Source organism: Crinia signifera, unplaced genomic scaffold, assembly GCF_055691185.1.
Source record: "Crinia signifera unplaced genomic scaffold, ASM5569118v1 HAP2_SCAFFOLD_279, whole genome shotgun sequence".
NCBI classification, from domain to species: domain Eukaryota; kingdom Metazoa; phylum Chordata; class Amphibia; order Anura; family Myobatrachidae; genus Crinia; species Crinia signifera.
The window spans coordinates 131035-148194 of NW_028142172.1; the positions used below are offsets into that span (position 1 = coordinate 131035).

The 17160-nt window shown below is 48.1% G+C and overlaps 6 protein-coding genes and 1 pseudogene across 8 annotated transcripts; 4 read left to right on the top strand and 3 right to left on the bottom strand.

Moving 5' to 3' along the window:
- Positions 1-2147: 2147 nt before the first annotated feature.
- On the top strand, positions 2148-2865 carry LOC146054839 (histone H1-like). Of its 2 annotated transcripts, XM_083168149.1 has the most exons (2): positions 2148-2793; positions 2827-2865. In XM_083168149.1, exons 1-2 carry the CDS (start codon positions 2194-2196, stop codon positions 2863-2865), a joined length of 639 nt encoding a protein of 212 aa, XP_083024275.1. In that variant the 5' UTR covers positions 2148-2193. The 2 variants fall into 2 exon arrangements, with proteins under 2 accessions (XP_083024275.1, XP_083024274.1); XM_083168148.1 differs by having other exon boundaries at positions 2148-2865.
- A 914-nt stretch (positions 2866-3779) lies between these two features.
- LOC146054811 (histone H4) lies at positions 3780-4091 on the bottom strand. The gene has a single exon (XM_083168111.1). It carries the CDS (start codon positions 4089-4091, stop codon positions 3780-3782), a length of 312 nt encoding a protein of 103 aa, XP_083024237.1.
- Positions 4092-6080: 1989 nt separating this feature from the next.
- LOC146054858 (histone H2A type 1) lies at positions 6081-6473 on the top strand. Its single transcript, XM_083168165.1, has one exon. It carries the CDS (start codon positions 6081-6083, stop codon positions 6471-6473), a length of 393 nt encoding a protein of 130 aa, XP_083024291.1.
- A 716-nt stretch (positions 6474-7189) lies between these two features.
- LOC146054800 (histone H3-like) lies at positions 7190-7675 on the bottom strand (annotated as a pseudogene).
- A 4595-nt stretch (positions 7676-12270) lies between these two features.
- On the top strand, positions 12271-12987 carry LOC146054838 (histone H1-like). 2 transcript variants are annotated; one of them, XM_083168147.1, is made up of 2 exons: positions 12271-12915; positions 12949-12987. In XM_083168147.1, the coding sequence occupies exons 1-2, from the start codon at positions 12316-12318 to the stop codon at positions 12985-12987; spliced, it is 639 nt and encodes a 212-aa protein (XP_083024273.1). In that variant the 5' UTR covers positions 12271-12315. The 2 variants fall into 2 exon arrangements, with proteins under 2 accessions (XP_083024273.1, XP_083024272.1); XM_083168146.1 differs by having other exon boundaries at positions 12271-12987.
- A 2464-nt stretch (positions 12988-15451) lies between these two features.
- LOC146054823 (histone H2B 1.1-like) lies at positions 15452-15832 on the bottom strand. Its single transcript, XM_083168122.1, has one exon. It carries the CDS (start codon positions 15830-15832, stop codon positions 15452-15454), a length of 381 nt encoding a protein of 126 aa, XP_083024248.1.
- Positions 15833-16193: 361 nt separating this feature from the next.
- LOC146054841 (histone H2A type 1) lies at positions 16194-16586 on the top strand. The gene has a single exon (XM_083168150.1). The coding sequence runs from the start codon at positions 16194-16196 to the stop codon at positions 16584-16586; it is 393 nt and encodes a 130-aa protein (XP_083024276.1).
- The last annotated feature ends 574 nt before the right edge of the window (positions 16587-17160 follow it).

The window sequence follows — 17160 nt, forward strand, 5'->3', positions numbered from 1 at the left end:
CGTACAAATAGAACATATTAGAACAGTACAGGGTAAACAGAACTAGACATAACAGTGACAGAAGATCAAAAACAGCACAATTAGCAATTAGCAGCACATCTCTTGGTACACAATACAGCAGATATATAGGGAAGTGTGTGAGAAGAGATGCAGGTGTAGATTGCAGGTGAGTAAGAGAGCTGTAATTGAAATGTAAGAAGGGTGCTGTGAGTACAGGAGGGGAGAGGGCCCTGCTCTATGGAGCTTACAATCTAGAAGGAGGGGGAGACAGACAGGTGACAAGATGTACAGGTAAGGAGACCTGAGGCAAGAAGTAAGAACGGCAGGGATAGTCAGGACATGAGGCAGCAGGTAGAGAAAGCGGACAAAGTAGTCCTCTCCCTCCTCCTATCCTCCTCTGTAAAATGTAAAGTCTAATGTGATGCTCATCATAATGATACTCGCACACCGCTTCCATTGGGCCAATATAGTGTACTACTAAATTTGGGCTCGCTATTCAGTCTTTTGCTCCAGGTGCTAATTTCAACTGTGCATTTTAAATAGATATCCGGTGTGGCATCTTTCTTGTGCAGAAGAACAATTGCTTGGGGGAAATCTTTGCCAATACATATTTTTTGCCATATATAAATTCTCCACAGTTTGGCTGATTTTTTTCTCTAATCTTGGCCAGCAAGTTGGTGGGCCTAACTGCTCATGGTGTCCTCTAAAAGGTGCCAGTCTCTCCTCCAGCATGGTGATTTACCACTGGACCGCATGCTTCATATCAGGCGCCCCTCTGCACCTACAGTATCCATGCTGGCTGCATTTATTAGGACGCTACTTGGTCTAAAAAAACATATAGTAACACTATTATTTTCGAACAGTTATTTGTTGGTGCACCACTGATGTTCAAGTATTCTTCCTACAAATATGTTTCCTTTTTTTCTATCCTCTATTTATCTAATCTCTACTTTCGGCTCCCTTCTCTGCCTTTTTCAAAACACAACCGTGTCAACGTGGCGAGGCCATGGAATGTCACATAGCTACATGGATTATTTTGAGACAATTTAGTGCCAGTGTCACCAGCATTCCTCACATCCAGAACAATACCAGACAATGGAATATGCTAGGTGTCCTGAGCTTGTCATTGTAGCCAGAGTGGCTAGATAACATATGAGGATGCTTCCTGCCTGTGTTATCCACCTGAGCTCTTGTGGAGTGTGGATGTCGGCTGCCCTCTCTGCTAGATTAACGATGACATCTTTATGTAACACATGGCTGGCCCCCTGGTCCAATGTGTTGGACGCCTCCTCATACTGGAGATTTTCAACAGTTCTGGCACCAAAATCACGATCTGAGCTACTGACCCAAGTACTGTAACGTCATTCCTCTTGGCTAGAGGTCCATTTCATTGCAGCAAGACATGGGACTAGATAACCATAGCCATCGTACTAGCTGTATGGGCTATTACAGGAAGCGACAAGCAAACTCCTCAGAACCAAAACAAAAATCCCAGCAGTCGAGTCTAGAAAGTATTTTGACCTTGTCACAGTAGCAAGAATTCTTTAGACAAGAGTGCCGTTACCTTGAAGCCACCTGCCTGTGTGTGTGCCAGTACCATGATGCCACCTGCCTGTGTTATCCAAATGTGTGTACAGGAGTTCACAAATCATCTAAATGCGTTTGAATATGCTCCCTGTCCTGCACAAAGTGTCCCGCAGGCGACTTTTGTCATCCTCTGGACTAGAAGGAGGCAAAAAAGTCCCGAATGGACATATTCTCCTCACAGAAGAAGAGAGATGTGTTCCATGCCGGGCACATCTAGCCTGGTGCGGGTCAGCTGCCACTGGCTAATCCTGGCCTCCTTCTTAGCGCTTAAGCTAGCGGTTGCCATATGGTGTTAGGGGAGACCTTGGAGAACGAAGGTGGTGAAGAGAACCGGTCCTCTGTTCCTCTCATGCCATAAAAAATGCACCTTTTCTGCGCTAGCAAAACACAGGGCGAGAGCAGATCTTGACAAACTCGAAAGCTAGGACAAGGTTTACACGGCTGCTTGTTCCGCCAATAGGAGCACAGAACGCTCCCCTCTGATCAGCCAATCACAGCACATCCGGCAGGTTATATAAGAGACATCAGCTGCTCAGGGCACTGACTGTGTGTGACTTAACGATACCGCGTTTGTTTTTTTTTGTTGCTGATCTATCCAACCGTACCATGGCAGAGACCGCACCCGCCGCCGCTGCTGTTCCGCCTTCAGAGGGCGCAGCCAAAAAGAAGAGGCAGCCAAAGAAAGCTGCTGGAGGAGCCAAGAAAAGCGCCAAGTCTTCTGGACCCAGCGTCTCCGAGCTGATCGTGAAAACCGTGGCCGCCTCCAAAGAGCGCAGCGGGGTTTCTCTTGCCGCCCTGAAGAAAGCTCTGGCTGCCGGAGGATACGATGTGGAGAAGAACAACAGCCGCGTGAAGCTGGGCGTGAAAAGTTTGGTCACCAAAGGAACTCTCACCCAGGTGAAAGGCACCGGCGCTTCCGGCTCCTTCAAGCTCAATAAGAAGCAGGCGGAGAGCAAGAAGGTCGCCCAGAAGTCTCTGAAGCCCAAGAAACCTGCTGCAAAGAAAGTGGCCAAATCCCCGAAGAAGCCCAAGAAAGCTCCGAGTGCAGCCAAGAGCCCGAAGAAGGTGAAGAAGCCAGCAAAGGCGGCTGCAGCTGCCAAAAGCCCAAAGAAGCCTAAAGCGGTGAAGCCGAAGAAGGCGGCCGCCAAGAGTCCGGCCAAGAAGGCAGCGAAACCCAAAGCCGCCAAGAGTCCGGCCAAGAAGGCGGCGAAGCCCAAAGCCGCAAAAAGTCCGGCCAAGAAGGCAGCCAAGCCCAAGAAAGCCGCGGCAAAGAAGTAATGGCTGAACCGCCGCATCCTCGCTCCCTTGTTCTCCCCCCAAAAGGCTCTTTTCAGAGCCACCCACCCTCTCTCGACAGAGCTGTGAGCGCACGGCGTGGCCTGATGGCTGCGCCCTTCAGTAAGTCATCAACAGGTGCACCAGAATGTTGTAGCTTGCCCCTTAAATTCAGTCACTTCACAATTCTACAGATGTGCTTGGAAGTGGGAATAATGAAACAAGTTAAGTATCAACTCTTTAATAAACGCTTCATAGCGCATATAGCGTTTTGGTGCGCGTTTCAATGAATCACTGTAAACCGGGGGGCGCATTCACCTGTGGCACCATACCGCCCAGCCGGTTCTGCCCTACATCCTCTGTATAGGGCCAGCGCAATCTGTGGCAGAGCTGTCAGGGAAGATGCGTGATTCACCACTATAGAACTCTTTAGCTCAGCCTCGTGTATTTTTTTTTTTTTTTTTTTTTTATTATCCCCAGCTGGAGTAACTGCTGCAAATCGTGTGGTGCAAGGGTATATACACAGTATATAGAGCTTAGTAAAACGCAGAGAAAGGCGGACTGGATCGTTGTTAAATCTGCATTCATCGTGACCCTTTCAAACACAATTGTCCGGAAAACGTATATGCCTCTGTGCAGTGGTCGCTACCAGCGTGGTTTGTACCGCAACCCTGTCAACAAATTGCGGATTACCAAATTACACAATCACCGACACTAAAAAGGAACCACTGCACCCGTGGCACCTCACTGCCTGCATCCACTAACGGTGCGGCTAGTGTGAGGGAATGAATTCATATTAGGACCCGGCAAATAGCCGCATTACACAGGGAGGTTGGAACAGCGCTCTCGTAGAAAAGATGGGTGGCCCTGAAAAGGGCCTTTGTGTGTGGGTGACTGAGTGAGATGCTCCTGGGAATTTAACCCCCGAACCCATAGAGAGTACGGCCCTGGCGTTTCAGAGCATAGACCACGTCCATAGCGGTCACAGTCTTCCTCTTGGCGTGCTCGGTGTAGGTGACGGCATCACGAATGACATTCTCCAGAAACACCTTCAGCACACCGCGGGTCTCCTCGTAGATGAGTCCAGAGATACGCTTAACACCCCCTCGCCTAGCTAGACGACGGATGGCAGGCTTGGTAATGCCCTGGATGTTGTCACGGAGAACCTTCCTGTGACGCTTAGCGCCTCCTTTGCCGAGCCCCTTTCCGCCTTTACCTCTTCCAGACATTCTCAAAAATCCTTCTGTGACAAACAGTAAGAATGAGTATAGTTTCCTGTCAGCGGCTTTTATAAAGTGGAAGAGCGGACCTGATGGGTGACTTGGACTTAAAGGCGGAGTCTTGTATCGCCTTGCCATTCGTTCATAAGCACAACCCTTTTATTGTTTTCCTTTCGTTCATTACTAGAAGATATTGTTTTATGTTTAGATTTATATGAACTGCTCTCTTGGTATTGTTTTCTTCGTTAATACCCAGTGTAACATTTCAGCTTGATTAGAGAACTAAACTATTCAGCTACGTTGTGGTGAATATTTGTGTGGATGAAACGTAATGACCAGACCGGTCCCGACGATAATAGTTTTATTTTTTTTACATTTTATTATACGTGGAATAGATATAGATACATTGTATATGTTCACTTTGAAAGTGGGGGAATTGGTAACGACAAAGGACCCACACAATGAGAGTCGCTCAGATATCGGCGGGAAATTAAAAACATCACCAAAAACATTCCCACTGGGAAACTGCTTCTGATAATCACAACTACTTTAACGTTTCCATAGCTCCCGGACTCGGTGTGTGTGTGTGTGTGTGTGTGTGTGTGTGTGTGTGTTACAGTGGGAACCGAGTTTGCCTGAGCAGGAATTACGTGTTCACCCTTAATTAAATGCATCGAAACGGAACCGAGTCACAGAAGTAACTGGGTACAATAGAGCTACGTTAACATACTGCACCCTTCATTTAGAAAGACAGTGATCCATTGGCAACGGTGCTCATCGAAAATTCGAATGTGATGTTTAAAGGCACCAACTGTTACAATTTAACAGTACTTTGCAACGTTTCCATCCAACAGAATGCTTTCGATTTTCGGCAGCTGCACACGGGGAACATTGCTGCCCTATGGGTCGCATGTATCTTTTCTTTTTCTATTTATTTATTTATTTAACCAGTGACATCTGCAATGTAACGAACCGGTCCTATATTTGAAACTGGATTCAGATCCTAGAAAGAGAACTACAGAATGCAGCTTTGCAAGTGGTAATAAGTAAAGGCATTTTTTTTTTTTTTTTTTTTTCTGAACCAGTAGGGTTAACAATAGCTAGAGGGTACGTCACAAGTCAGTTATGTCTGTCGGTGTGCACTTATCCCGTGAGCCTGGACACAGCAAAAACCATCATAGTTACAGCTCGATTAGAGAGAAGGTGGGTGGCTCTGAAAAGAGCCTTTGTGTTGGTGTGGGTGGGAGAAGGGGAGATTACTTGGCGCTGGTGTACTTGGTGACGGCCTTGGTGCCCTCGGACACGGCGTGCTTGGCCAGCTCTCCAGGCAGCAGCAGACGTACGGCGGTCTGGATCTCCCTGGAGGTGATGGTGGAGCGCTTGTTGTAGTGAGCCAGGCGGGAAGCTTCCCCAGCAATGCGCTCAAAGATATCGTTGACAAAGGAGTTCATGATGCCCATAGCCTTGGAGGAGATGCCGGTATCAGGGTGCACCTGCTTCAGCACCTTGTACACGTAAATGGCGTAACTCTCCTTCCTGGTCTTTCTACGCTTCTTCCCATCCTTCTTCTGGGTCTTGGTCACCGCTTTCTTAGAGCCCTTCTTGGGCGCCGGCGCAGACTTTGCTGGATCTGGCATTGTAGCTTATCAACAAATAACCGCTTCAAATTCGAGAAGAAATGACTGTGTGCAAAAGTGCCGTACGTCGGCTATAGCTGCTCTATTTATAGGGATCTTATGCAAACGAGGCATCGCTGCTGTAAGCTACTCTATTGGGTAGAATTGTCGTGTGACGAAAAGCAGCATCGTTGACTCCACCCTTCAGATACGGATTGGTCTGTGGATAAACTTGAGCTGCATTGGTTAATTTGTAAGCAGGCCAATCACAGAGCAGACAGCATCGGGTAGCTGAGTATATAAGAGGAGGGCGGTATTTTACACTTACACTTTCGCAGGTTTCCATCTGTATTTGTAAAGCTTTTTTGCTCCGTTAGCTATTATGTCTGGAAGAGGTAAACAAGGCGGCAAAACCCGGGCTAAGGCCAAGACTCGTTCATCCAGGGCTGGTCTCCAGTTCCCAGTTGGTCGCGTGCATCGTCTGTTAAGGAAGGGAAACTATGCGGAACGAGTGGGTGCCGGTGCCCCGGTCTACCTGGCCGCGGTGCTGGAATATCTGACGGCTGAGATTCTGGAGCTTGCCGGAAACGCTGCCCGCGACAACAAGAAGACCCGCATCATCCCCCGCCACCTGCAGCTGGCTGTACGCAACGACGAAGAGCTCAACAAGCTGCTCGGTGGGGTGACCATCGCCCAGGGAGGTGTTCTGCCTAACATCCAGGCAGTGCTGCTGCCCAAGAAGACCGAGAGCCACAAGCCAGCTAAGAGCAAGTAATTCAACGGCAAAAAAATACTTTACCTAAAACACAAAGGCTCTTTTCAGAGCCACCCACCCCGACCTTAAAGAGCTGATTCATGTTTAAAATGTATACATGGAAGTTATTCGCCCGAATTAGCGGGACAGGTGTAAGTGCCACTGTGGCCTTTCTACGCTTAACAACAGGGACGTAAATTGAGTTTAACGTGTGTAGTGATATTGCATTACCGTCCCGCGTAACATGCCCCGCTTATCTGAAGGGAGACTTGTGCCTAGCCCTGGAAAGAGATGAAGGAGCTAGAACTGAGACTTTTCTTGTACTTAACATCAGTCGTTTTACTGTGAAGGCCGGTAGTCTGTTCGTTCCCTGGATAGATGAAGATTGTGCCTGTTTCGTGCAAGTAACAGGCTGGTGACAAATCACGGAGAAGATAAGAAACAGCCGAGGCTTGAGCCAGTAATGTACCTTATGCTTAAGTCTCATATAAATATATATATATATATGAAAGAATGTCCAATTATAATAGCTAGTAATGTAACTTATGCTCAAGTCTGTATACGTATACAGATTTTTTTTTTTTTTTTAAAGTGCCCCATGTTGTGAAGGACGGAAGGCGAACACAAGCTGTGTGTCTGGTAATTAAGGCCTTTAGCGGACAACCGGGCACCTTACCATGCCTCCAGTGTGAACACTACTATGTCATTGATGCTATAGCTCGTTTAGAAAGATTTGGTGGCTCTGAAAAGAGCCTTTGTTGTCGTTGTTGGGTTTCTAGAAGTGCCAAGTATCTATGCCCTCTCCCCACGGATCCTGCGGGCCAGCTGGATGTCTTTTGGCATGATGGTCACCCTCTTGGCGTGGATGGCGCACAGGTTGGTGTCCTCGAAGAGCCCCACCAGATAAGCTTCGCTAGCCTCTTGCAGGGCCATGACAGCAGAGCTCTGGAAGCGCAGGTCGGTCTTGAAGTCCTGGGCGATCTCACGCACCAGGCGCTGGAAGGGCAGCTTGCGGATGAGAAGCTCGGTGGATTTCTGGTAGCGGCGGATCTCACGGAGAGCCACAGTCCCGGGTCGGTAGCGGTGAGGCTTCTTCACGCCGCCGGTAGCTGGGGCGCTTTTCCGGTAGCTGGGGCGCTTTTCCGGGCAGCCTTGGTTGCTAGCTGCTTGCGGGGAGCTTTCCCGCCAGTAGATTTGCGAGCGGTTTGCTTTGTCCTGGCCATCCTTCTTCAACACGCACTTCAGCACCTCAGTCTGTTCTGTAGAAAGAAAAGTGAATCGAATTCAGCCGCTGCCATCTCCATTTATACACAGTGCTGCGCTGTCATTGGGTGAGCTAAGGGCATCCACCCTCCTGATTGGCAAAGTCATTCTCGTTTTCAAACGAGTCCTCTATGACGTTCCGTTTTCTCCCTTTATTGTATAGAACAGGCGGGCGCGGGAACGAAATGACGCGAGGAGGTTAGGTCACGTGTTAGTCACCAGAATGAACGAGAATTATGTGCTGGCATCATGATCCGAGCGAGAAGGGACACCGACCCAATGGTCCCTTATATGCATAGCACACGGCGGTGATACTACATTGCACCATCACAACAAGGAACTCTGGGCTAAAGCGTTTTGGAAAATAAACGTAAACATATTATATTACATTACATACCATAGCTACCATGGGCGGGGAAAGTACTGCATGGGAACAATAGAAGTGCCTTACAGGTGTCTGAAACCCGGGAGATCGTACTATGAGATTGCTGTAACAACAACAGGTCACAGTATCTGCAGAGCATGGCACTTTCACAGTATTACGATCACTGATGGATCGCCGAAGCAGAAAAAATATATATATATTTATGAGGTCAGACTCAGAGCCGGATTAAGCCCTCGGTCAGCCCACACACCGTGCCCTCCCCAGTCCCACCGCCACACTTACCTCAGGGAGGGAGAGAAGGACACACGAAGGCTGGGACTCCAATCCAGGACTCCTCTCTATCTGCTGCCTCTCTCCAACCTCCGCTGCTGCTGGCGGTGGAGGCTTTTTAGGTTTGACAGCAGGAGCAGAGCAGCTCCGGACAGAGGGTCCCCTAAAATACGGGGGCCCTGGGGAACTGTCCTACTCCCCCCTAGTACTGCTCTCTGCATATGTTAGAGCTAGCTCTGTTCTCATATTGTCTGAGTGGCTTTGAAAATAATCAAAAGTACCGCATGTATGATACTAATGGGAAACATTGTTATAGTATTGCTACTATTCTATTGAAACATTAGTGATATCAATCTGTGACAAAGTATCCACTTAGACCACAAGGTGAATGTCAGAAAACTGAGAAAGTAAATGTAATAGTACTCTATTTTCCGCTTTTACTTTCTCAGTGGACACTTTCTAGTCTAGATCGTATTGAGGTTTACAGTGAAGATGCTCTCGGTGCAAATAATAATCAGTTACAACATAATACGTATATTGTTGTTAGAACTGGATTTATATTGATGCACAGTCTATTAGTTAATTTCCATTTCCCCATGACAATTAAGGGGGGGGGGGGGTTAATATTTTTATGACAGTCAGCGGAGTTCACAAACCATCTAGGGTAGTATATGGCTATAAGAACAATGAATATACAAGAGACCTGAGTGTACAGTAATAGAGAATAAAAACGATTGTTGTTTCCTAGCACGGCCACAATCGTATGGATCGTGTCGCGTCGGTCGGGACCATTAACAATGGTCCCGACGCGACCGACGCGATGCCCCCGATTTCCCCATAGGCTTCAAATATAAAAAATATTTTAACATTGAAATCTTGTCGGGAAAGGTAAAATATCGGGGGCATCGCGTCGGTCGCTACCATTAACATTGGTCCCGACGCGATGCCCCCGATTTTTCCATAGGCTTCAATGTTAAAATATTTTTTAACATTGAAATCTTGAAAAAATGTGAAAAATGTGAAATGGGCCAATATGACCCATTTCACATTATAGATGTCCCCGTCGTCACCCCACGATAGACGCCAACCCGAAGCGTGGCGAGCGGCGGCGGTGCGCGTCCTCCGACCTTTTCATTCCCCTACAATCCACGTCGGCGTGGAGTTGAGAATAGAATAGTGTGGCGAGCGCAGCGAGCCACCGAGCCCGAAGCGTGGCGAGCCCGGCGAGGGGACGCGTATACCCCCGGCGAGGGGACGTGTATACGCGTCCCCTCGCCACGCTTCGGGCTCGGTGGCTCGCTGCGCTCGCCACACTATTCTATTCTCAACTCCACGCCGACGTGGATAGTAGGGGAATGAAAAGGTCGGAGGACGCGCACCACCGCCCCTCGCGGGCTCGCTGCGCTCGCCACGCTTTGGGTTGGCGTCTATCGTGGGGTGGGGTGTACGCCGTGACATTTGGGGGGGTTGGGAATATTTTACATTGAATTCAATGTAAAATCGGGTCCCAGGGACCCGATTTACATTTCATTCAAAAAAAAAAATCGGGTCCAAAATCGGTCGGTCGCGTCGATCGCATCGCATGCGACCAAATCGCATGCGATGCGATCGACCCGATTTTTCCGACACGACCACCCCGATGTAAATCGGTGTGGCCGTCGACACGACCACCCCGATGTAAATCGGTGTGGCCGTGCTAGGAAACAAGTACCATATTTTTTATTTATAAGGCGCCACACGTGGTACGCAGCGCCGTACAAATAGAACATATTAGAACAGTACAGGGTAAACAGAACTAGACATAACAGTGACAGAAGATCAAAAACAGCACAATTAGCAATTAGCAGCACATCTCTTGGTACACAATACAGCAGATATATAGGGAAGTGAGTGAGAAGAGATGCAGGTGTAGATTGCAGGTGAGTAAGAGAGCTGTAATTGAAATGTAAGAAGGGTGCTGTGAGTACAGGAGGGGAGAGGGCCCTGCTCTATGGAGCTTACAATCTAGAAGGAGGGGGAGACAGACAGGTGACAAGATGTACAGGTAAGGAGACCTGAGGCAAGAAGTAAGAACGGCAGGGATAGTCAGGACATGAGGCAGCAGGTAGAGAAAGCGGACAAAGTAGTCCTCTCCCTCCTCCTATCCTCCTCTGTAAAATGTAAAGTCTAATGTGATGCTCATCATAATGATACTCGCACACCGCTTCCATTGGGCCAATATAGTGTACTACTAAATTTGGGCTCGCTATTCAGTCTTTTGCTCCAGGTGCTAATTTCAACTGTGCATTTTAAATAGATATCCGGTGTGGCATCTTTCTTGTGCAGAAGAACAATTGCTTGGGGGAAATCTTTGCCAATACATATTTTTTGCCATATATAAATTCTCCACAGTTTGGCTGATTTTTTTCTCTAATCTTGGCCAGCAAGTTGGTGGGCCTAACTGCTCATGGTGTCCTCTAAAAGGTGCCAGTCTCTCCTCCAGCATGGTGATTTACCACTGGACCGCATGCTTCATATCAGGCGCCCCTCTGCACCTACAGTATCCATGCTGGCTGCATTTATTAGGACGCTACTTGGTCTAAAAAAACATATAGTAACACTATTATTTTCGAACAGTTATTTGTTGGTGCACCACTGATGTTCAAGTATTCTTCCTACAAATATGTTTCCTTTTTTTCTATCCTCTATTTATCTAATCTCTACTTTCGGCTCCCTTCTCTGCCTTTTTCAAAACACAACCGTGTCAACGTGGCGAGGCCATGGAATGTCACATAGCTACATGGATTATTTTGAGACAATTTAGTGCCAGTGTCACCAGCATTCCTCACATCCAGAACAATACCAGACAATGGAATATGCTAGGTGTCCTGAGCTTGTCATTGTAGCCAGAGTGGCTAGATAACATATGAGGATGCTTCCTGCCTGTGTTATCCACCTGAGCTCTTGTGGAGTGTGGATGTCGGCTGCCCTCTCTGCTAGATTAACGATGACATCTTTATGTAACACATGGCTGGCCCCCTGGTCCAATGTGTTGGACGCCTCCTCATACTGGAGATTTTCAACAGTTCTGGCACCAAAATCACGATCTGAGCTACTGACCCAAGTACTGTAACGTCATTCCTCTTGGCTAGAGGTCCATTTCATTGCAGCAAGACATGGGACTAGATAACCATAGCCATCGTACTAGCTGTATGGGCTATTACAGGAAGCGACAAGCAAACTCCTCAGAACCAAAACAAAAATCCCAGCAGTCGAGTCTAGAAAGTATTTTGACCTTGTCACAGTAGCAAGAATTCTTTAGACAAGAGTGCCGTTACCTTGAAGCCACCTGCCTGTGTGTGTGCCAGTACCATGATGCCACCTGCCTGTGTTATCCAAATGTGTGTACAGGAGTTCACAAATCATCTAAATGCGTTTGAATATGCTCCCTGTCCTGCACAAAGTGTCCCGCAGGCGACTTTTGTCATCCTCTGGACTAGAAGGAGGCAAAAAAGTCCCGAATGGACATATTCTCCTCACAGAAGAAGAGAGATGTGTTCCATGCCGGGCACATCTAGCCTGGTGCGGGTCAGCTGCCACTGGCTAATCCTGGCCTCCTTCTTAGCGCTTAAGCTAGCGGTTGCCATATGGTGTTAGGGGAGACCTTGGAGTACGAAGGTGGTGAAGAGAACCGGTCCTCTGTTCCTCTCATGCCATAAAAAATGCACCTTTTCTGCGCTAGCAAAACACAGGGCGAGAGCAGATCTTGTGAAACTCGAAAGCTAGGACAAGGTTTACACGGCTGCTTGTTCCGCCAATAGGAGCACAGAACGCTCCCCTCTGATCAGCCAATCACAGCACATCCGGCAGGTTATATAAGAGACATCAGCTGCTCAGGGCACTGACTGTGTGTGACTTAACGATACCGCGTTTGTTTTTTTTGTTGCTGATCTATCCAACCGTACCATGGCAGAGACCGCACCCGCCGCCGCTGCTGTTCCGCCTTCAGAGGGCGCAGCCAAAAAGAAGAGGCAGCCAAAGAAAGCTGCTGGAGGAGCCAAGAAAAGCGCCAAGTCTTCTGGACCCAGCGTCTCCGAGCTGATCGTGAAAACCGTGGCCGCCTCCAAAGAGCGCAGCGGGGTTTCTCTTGCCGCCCTGAAGAAAGCTCTGGCTGCCGGAGGCTACGATGTGGAGAAGAACAACAGCCGCGTGAAGCTGGGCGTGAAAAGTTTGGTCACCAAAGGAACTCTCACCCAGGTGAAAGGCACCGGCGCTTCCGGCTCCTTCAAGCTCAATAAGAAGCAGGCGGAGAGCAAGAAGGTCGCCCAGAAGTCTCTGAAGCCCAAGAAACCTGCTGCAAAGAAAGTGGCCAAATCCCCGAAGAAGCCCAAGAAAGCTCCGAGTGCAGCCAAGAGCCCGAAGAAGGTGAAGAAGCCAGCAAAGGCGGCTGCAGCTGCCAAAAGCCCAAAGAAGCCTAAAGCGGTGAAGCCGAAGAAGGCGGCCGCCAAGAGTCCGGCCAAGAAGGCAGCGAAACCCAAAGCCGCCAAGAGTCCGGCCAAGAAGGCGGCGAAGCCCAAAGCCGCAAAAAGTCCGGCCAAGAAGGCAGCCAAGCCCAAGAAAGCCGCGGCAAAGAAGTAATGGCTGAACCGCCGCATCCTCGCTCCCTTGTTCTCCCCCCAAAAGGCTCTTTTCAGAGCCACCCACCCTCTCTCGACAGAGCTGTGAGCGCACGGCGTGGCCTGATGGCTGCGCCCTTCAGTAAGTCATCAACAGGTGCACCAGAATGTTGTAGCTTGCCCCTTAAATTCAGTCACTTCACAATTCTACAGATGTGCTTGGAAGTGGGAATAATGAAACAAGTTAAGTATCAACTCTTTAATAAACGCTTCATAGCGCATATAGCGTTTTGGTGCGCGTTTCAATGAATCACTGTAAACCGGGGGGCGCATTCACCTGTGGCACCATACCGCCCAGCCGGTTCTGCCCTACATCCTCTGTATAGGGCCAGCGCAATCTGTGGCAGAGCTGTCAGGGAAGATGCGTGATTCACCACTATAGAACTCTTTAGCTCAGCCTCGTGTATTTTTTTTTTTTTTTTTTTTTTTAATTATCCCCAGCTGGAGTAACTGCTGCAAATCGTGTGGTGCAAGAGTATATACACAGTATATAGAGCTTAGTAAAACGCAGAGAAAGGCGGACTGGATCGTTGTTAAATCTGCATTCATCGTGACCCTTTCAAACACAATTGTCCGGAAAACGTATATGCCTCTGTGCAGTGGTCGCTACCAGCGTGGTTTGTACCGCAACCCTGTCAACAAATTGCGGATTACCAAATTACACAATCACCGACACTAAAAAGGAACCACTGCACCCGTGGCACCTCACTGCCTGCATCCACTAACGGTGCGGCTAGTGTGAGGGAATGAATTCATATTAGGACCCGGCAAATAGCCGCATTACACAGGGAGGTTGGAACAGCGCTCTCGTAGAAAAGATGGGTGGCCCTGAAAAGGGCCTTTGTGTGTGGGTGACTGAGTGAGATGCTCCTGGGAATTTAACCCCCGAACCCATAGAGAGTACGGCCCTGGCGTTTCAGAGCATAGACCACGTCCATAGCGGTCACAGTCTTCCTCTTGGCGTGCTCGGTGTAGGTGACGGCATCACGAATGACATTCTCCAGAAACACCTTCAGCACACCGCGGGTCTCCTCGTAGATGAGTCCAGAGATACGCTTAACACCCCCTCGCCTAGCTAGACGACGGATGGCAGGCTTGGTAATGCCCTGGATGTTGTCACGGAGAACCTTCCTGTGACGCTTAGCGCCTCCTTTGCCGAGCCCCTTTCCGCCTTTACCTCTTCCAGACATTCTCAAAAATCCTTCTGTGACAAACAGTAAGAATGAGTATAGTTTCCTGTCAGCGGCTTTTATAAAGTGGAAGAGCGGACCTGATGGGTGACTTGGACTTAAAGGCGGAGTCTTGTATCGCCTTGCCATTCGTTCATAAGCACAACCCTTTTATTGTTTTCCTTTCGTTCATTACTAGAAGATATTGTTTTATGTTTAGATTTATATGAACTGCTCTCTTGGTATTGTTTTCTTCGTTAATACCCAGTGTAACATTTCAGCTTGATTAGAGAACTAAACTATTCAGCTACGTTGTGGTGAATATTTGTGTGGATGAAACGTAATGACCAGACCGGTCCCGACGATAATAGTTTTATTTTTTTTACATTTTATTATACGTGGAATAGATATAGATACATTGTATATGTTCACTTTGAAAGTGGGGGAATTGGTAACGACAAAGGACCCACACAATGAGAGTCGCTCAGATATCGGCGGGAAATTAAAAACATCACCAAAAACATTCCCACTGGGAAACTGCTTCTGATAATCACAACTACTTTAACGTTTCCATAGCTCCCGGACTCGGTGTGTGTGTGTGTGTGTGTGTGTGTGTGTTACAGTGGGAACCGAGTTTGCCTGAGCAGGAATTACGTGTTCACCCTTAATTAAATGCATCGAAACGGAACCGAGTCACAGAAGTAACTGGGTACAATAGAGCTACGTTAACATACTGCACCCTTCATTTAGAAAGACAGTGATCCATTGGCAACGGTGCTCATCGAAAATTCGAATGTGATGTTTAAAGGCACCAACTGTTACAATTTAACAGTACTTTGCAACGTTTCCATCCAACAGAATGCTTTCGATTTTCGGCAGCTGCACACGGGGAACATTGCTGCCCTATGGGTCGCATGTATCTTTTCTTTTTCTATTTATTTATTTATTTAACCAGTGACATCTGCAATGTAACGAACCGGTCCTATATTTGAAACTGGATTCAGATCCTAGAAAGAGAACTACAGAATGCAGCTTTGCAAGTGGTAAGTAAAGGCATTTTTTTTTTTTTTTTTTTTTTTGAACCAGTAGGGTTAACAATAGCTAGAGGGTACGTCACAAGTCAGTTATGTCTGTCGGTGTGCACTTATCCCGTGAGCCTGGACACAGCAAAAACCATCATAGTTACAGCTCGATTAGAGAGAAGGTGGGTGGCTCTGAAAAGAGCCTTTGTGTTGGTGTGGGTGGGAGAAGGGGAGATTACTTGGCGCTGGTGTACTTGGTGACGGCCTTGGTGCCCTCGGACACGGCGTGCTTGGCCAGCTCTCCAGGCAGCAGCAGACGTACGGCGGTCTGGATCTCCCTGGAGGTGATGGTGGAGCGCTTGTTGTAGTGAGCCAGGCGGGAAGCTTCCCCAGCAATGCGCTCAAAGATATCGTTGACAAAGGAGTTCATGATGCCCATAGCCTTGGAGGAGATGCCGGTATCAGGGTGCACCTGCTTCAGCACCTTGTACACGTAAATGGCATAACTCTCCTTCCTGGTCTTTCTACGCTTCTTCCCATCCTTCTTCTGGGTCTTGGTCACCGCTTTCTTAGAGCCCTTCTTGGGCGCCAGCGCAGACTTTGCTGGATCTGGCATTGTAGCTTATCAACAAATAACCCCTTCAAATTCGAGAAGAAATGACTGTGTGCAAAAGTGCCGTACGTCGGCTATAGCTGCTCTATTTATAGGGATCTTATGCAAACGAGGCATCGCTGCTGTAAGCTACTCTATTGGGTAGAATTGTCGTGTGACGAAAAGCAGCATCGTTGACTCCACCCTTCAGATACGGATTGGTCTGTGGATAAACTTGAGCTGCATTGGTTAATTTGTAAGCAGGCCAATCACAGAGCAGACAGCATCGGGTAGCTGAGTATATAAGAGGAGGGCGGTATTTTACACTTACACTTTCGCAGGTTTCCATCTGTATTTGTAAAGCTTTTTTGCTCCGTTAGCTATTATGTCTGGAAGAGGTAAACAAGGCGGCAAAACCCGGGCTAAGGCCAAGACTCGTTCATCCAGGGCTGGTCTCCAGTTCCCAGTTGGTCGCGTGCATCGTCTGTTAAGGAAGGGAAACTATGCGGAACGAGTGGGTGCCGGTGCCCCGGTCTACCTGGCCGCGGTGCTGGAATATCTGACGGCTGAGATTCTGGAGCTTGCCGGAAACGCTGCCCGCGACAACAAGAAGACCCGCATCATCCCCCGCCACCTGCAGCTGGCTGTACGCAACGACGAAGAGCTCAACAAGCTGCTCGGTGGGGTGACCATCGCCCAGGGAGGTGTTCTGCCTAACATCCAGGCAGTGCTGCTGCCCAAGAAGACCGAGAGCCACAAGCCAGCTAAGAGCAAGTAATTCAACGGCAAAAAAATACTTTACCTAAAACACAAAGGCTCTTTTCAGAGCCACCCACCCCGACCTTAAAGAGCTGATTCATGTTTAAAATGTATACATGGAAGTTATTCGCCCGAATTAGCGGGACAGGTGTAAGTGCCACTGTGGCCTTTCTACGCTTAACAACAGGGACGTAAATTGAGTTTAACGTGTGTAGTGATATTGCATTACCGTCCCGCGTAACATGCCCCGCTTATCTGAAGGGAGACTTGTGCCTAGCCCTGGAAAGAGATGAAGGAGCTAGAACTGAGACTTTTCTTGTACTTAACATCAGTCGTTTTACTGTGAAGGCCGGTAGTCTGTTCGTTCCCTGGATAGATGAAGATTGTGCCTGTTTCGTGCAAGTAACAGGCTGGTGACAAATCACGGAGAAGATAAGAAACAGCCGAGGCTTGAGCCAGTAATGTACCTTATGCTTAAGTCTCATATAAATATATATATATATGAAAGAATGTCCAATTATAATAGCTAGTAATGTAACTTATGCTCAAGTCTGTATACGTATACAGATTTTTTTTTTAAAGTGCCCCATGTT

Coding starts and splice junctions, on each gene's coding strand:
- LOC146054811 (XM_083168111.1), bottom strand. CDS start 4,091: ATGTCTGGAAGAGGTAAAGGCGGAAAGGGGCTCGGCAAAGGAGGCGCT.
- LOC146054841 (XM_083168150.1), top strand. CDS start 16,194: ATGTCTGGAAGAGGTAAACAAGGCGGCAAAACCCGGGCTAAGGCCAAG.
- LOC146054839 (XM_083168148.1), top strand. CDS start 2,194: ATGGCAGAGACCGCACCCGCCGCCGCTGCTGTTCCGCCTTCAGAGGGC.
- LOC146054838 (XM_083168146.1), top strand. CDS start 12,316: ATGGCAGAGACCGCACCCGCCGCCGCTGCTGTTCCGCCTTCAGAGGGC.
- LOC146054858 (XM_083168165.1), top strand. CDS start 6,081: ATGTCTGGAAGAGGTAAACAAGGCGGCAAAACCCGGGCTAAGGCCAAG.
- LOC146054823 (XM_083168122.1), bottom strand. CDS start 15,832: ATGCCAGATCCAGCAAAGTCTGCGCTGGCGCCCAAGAAGGGCTCTAAG.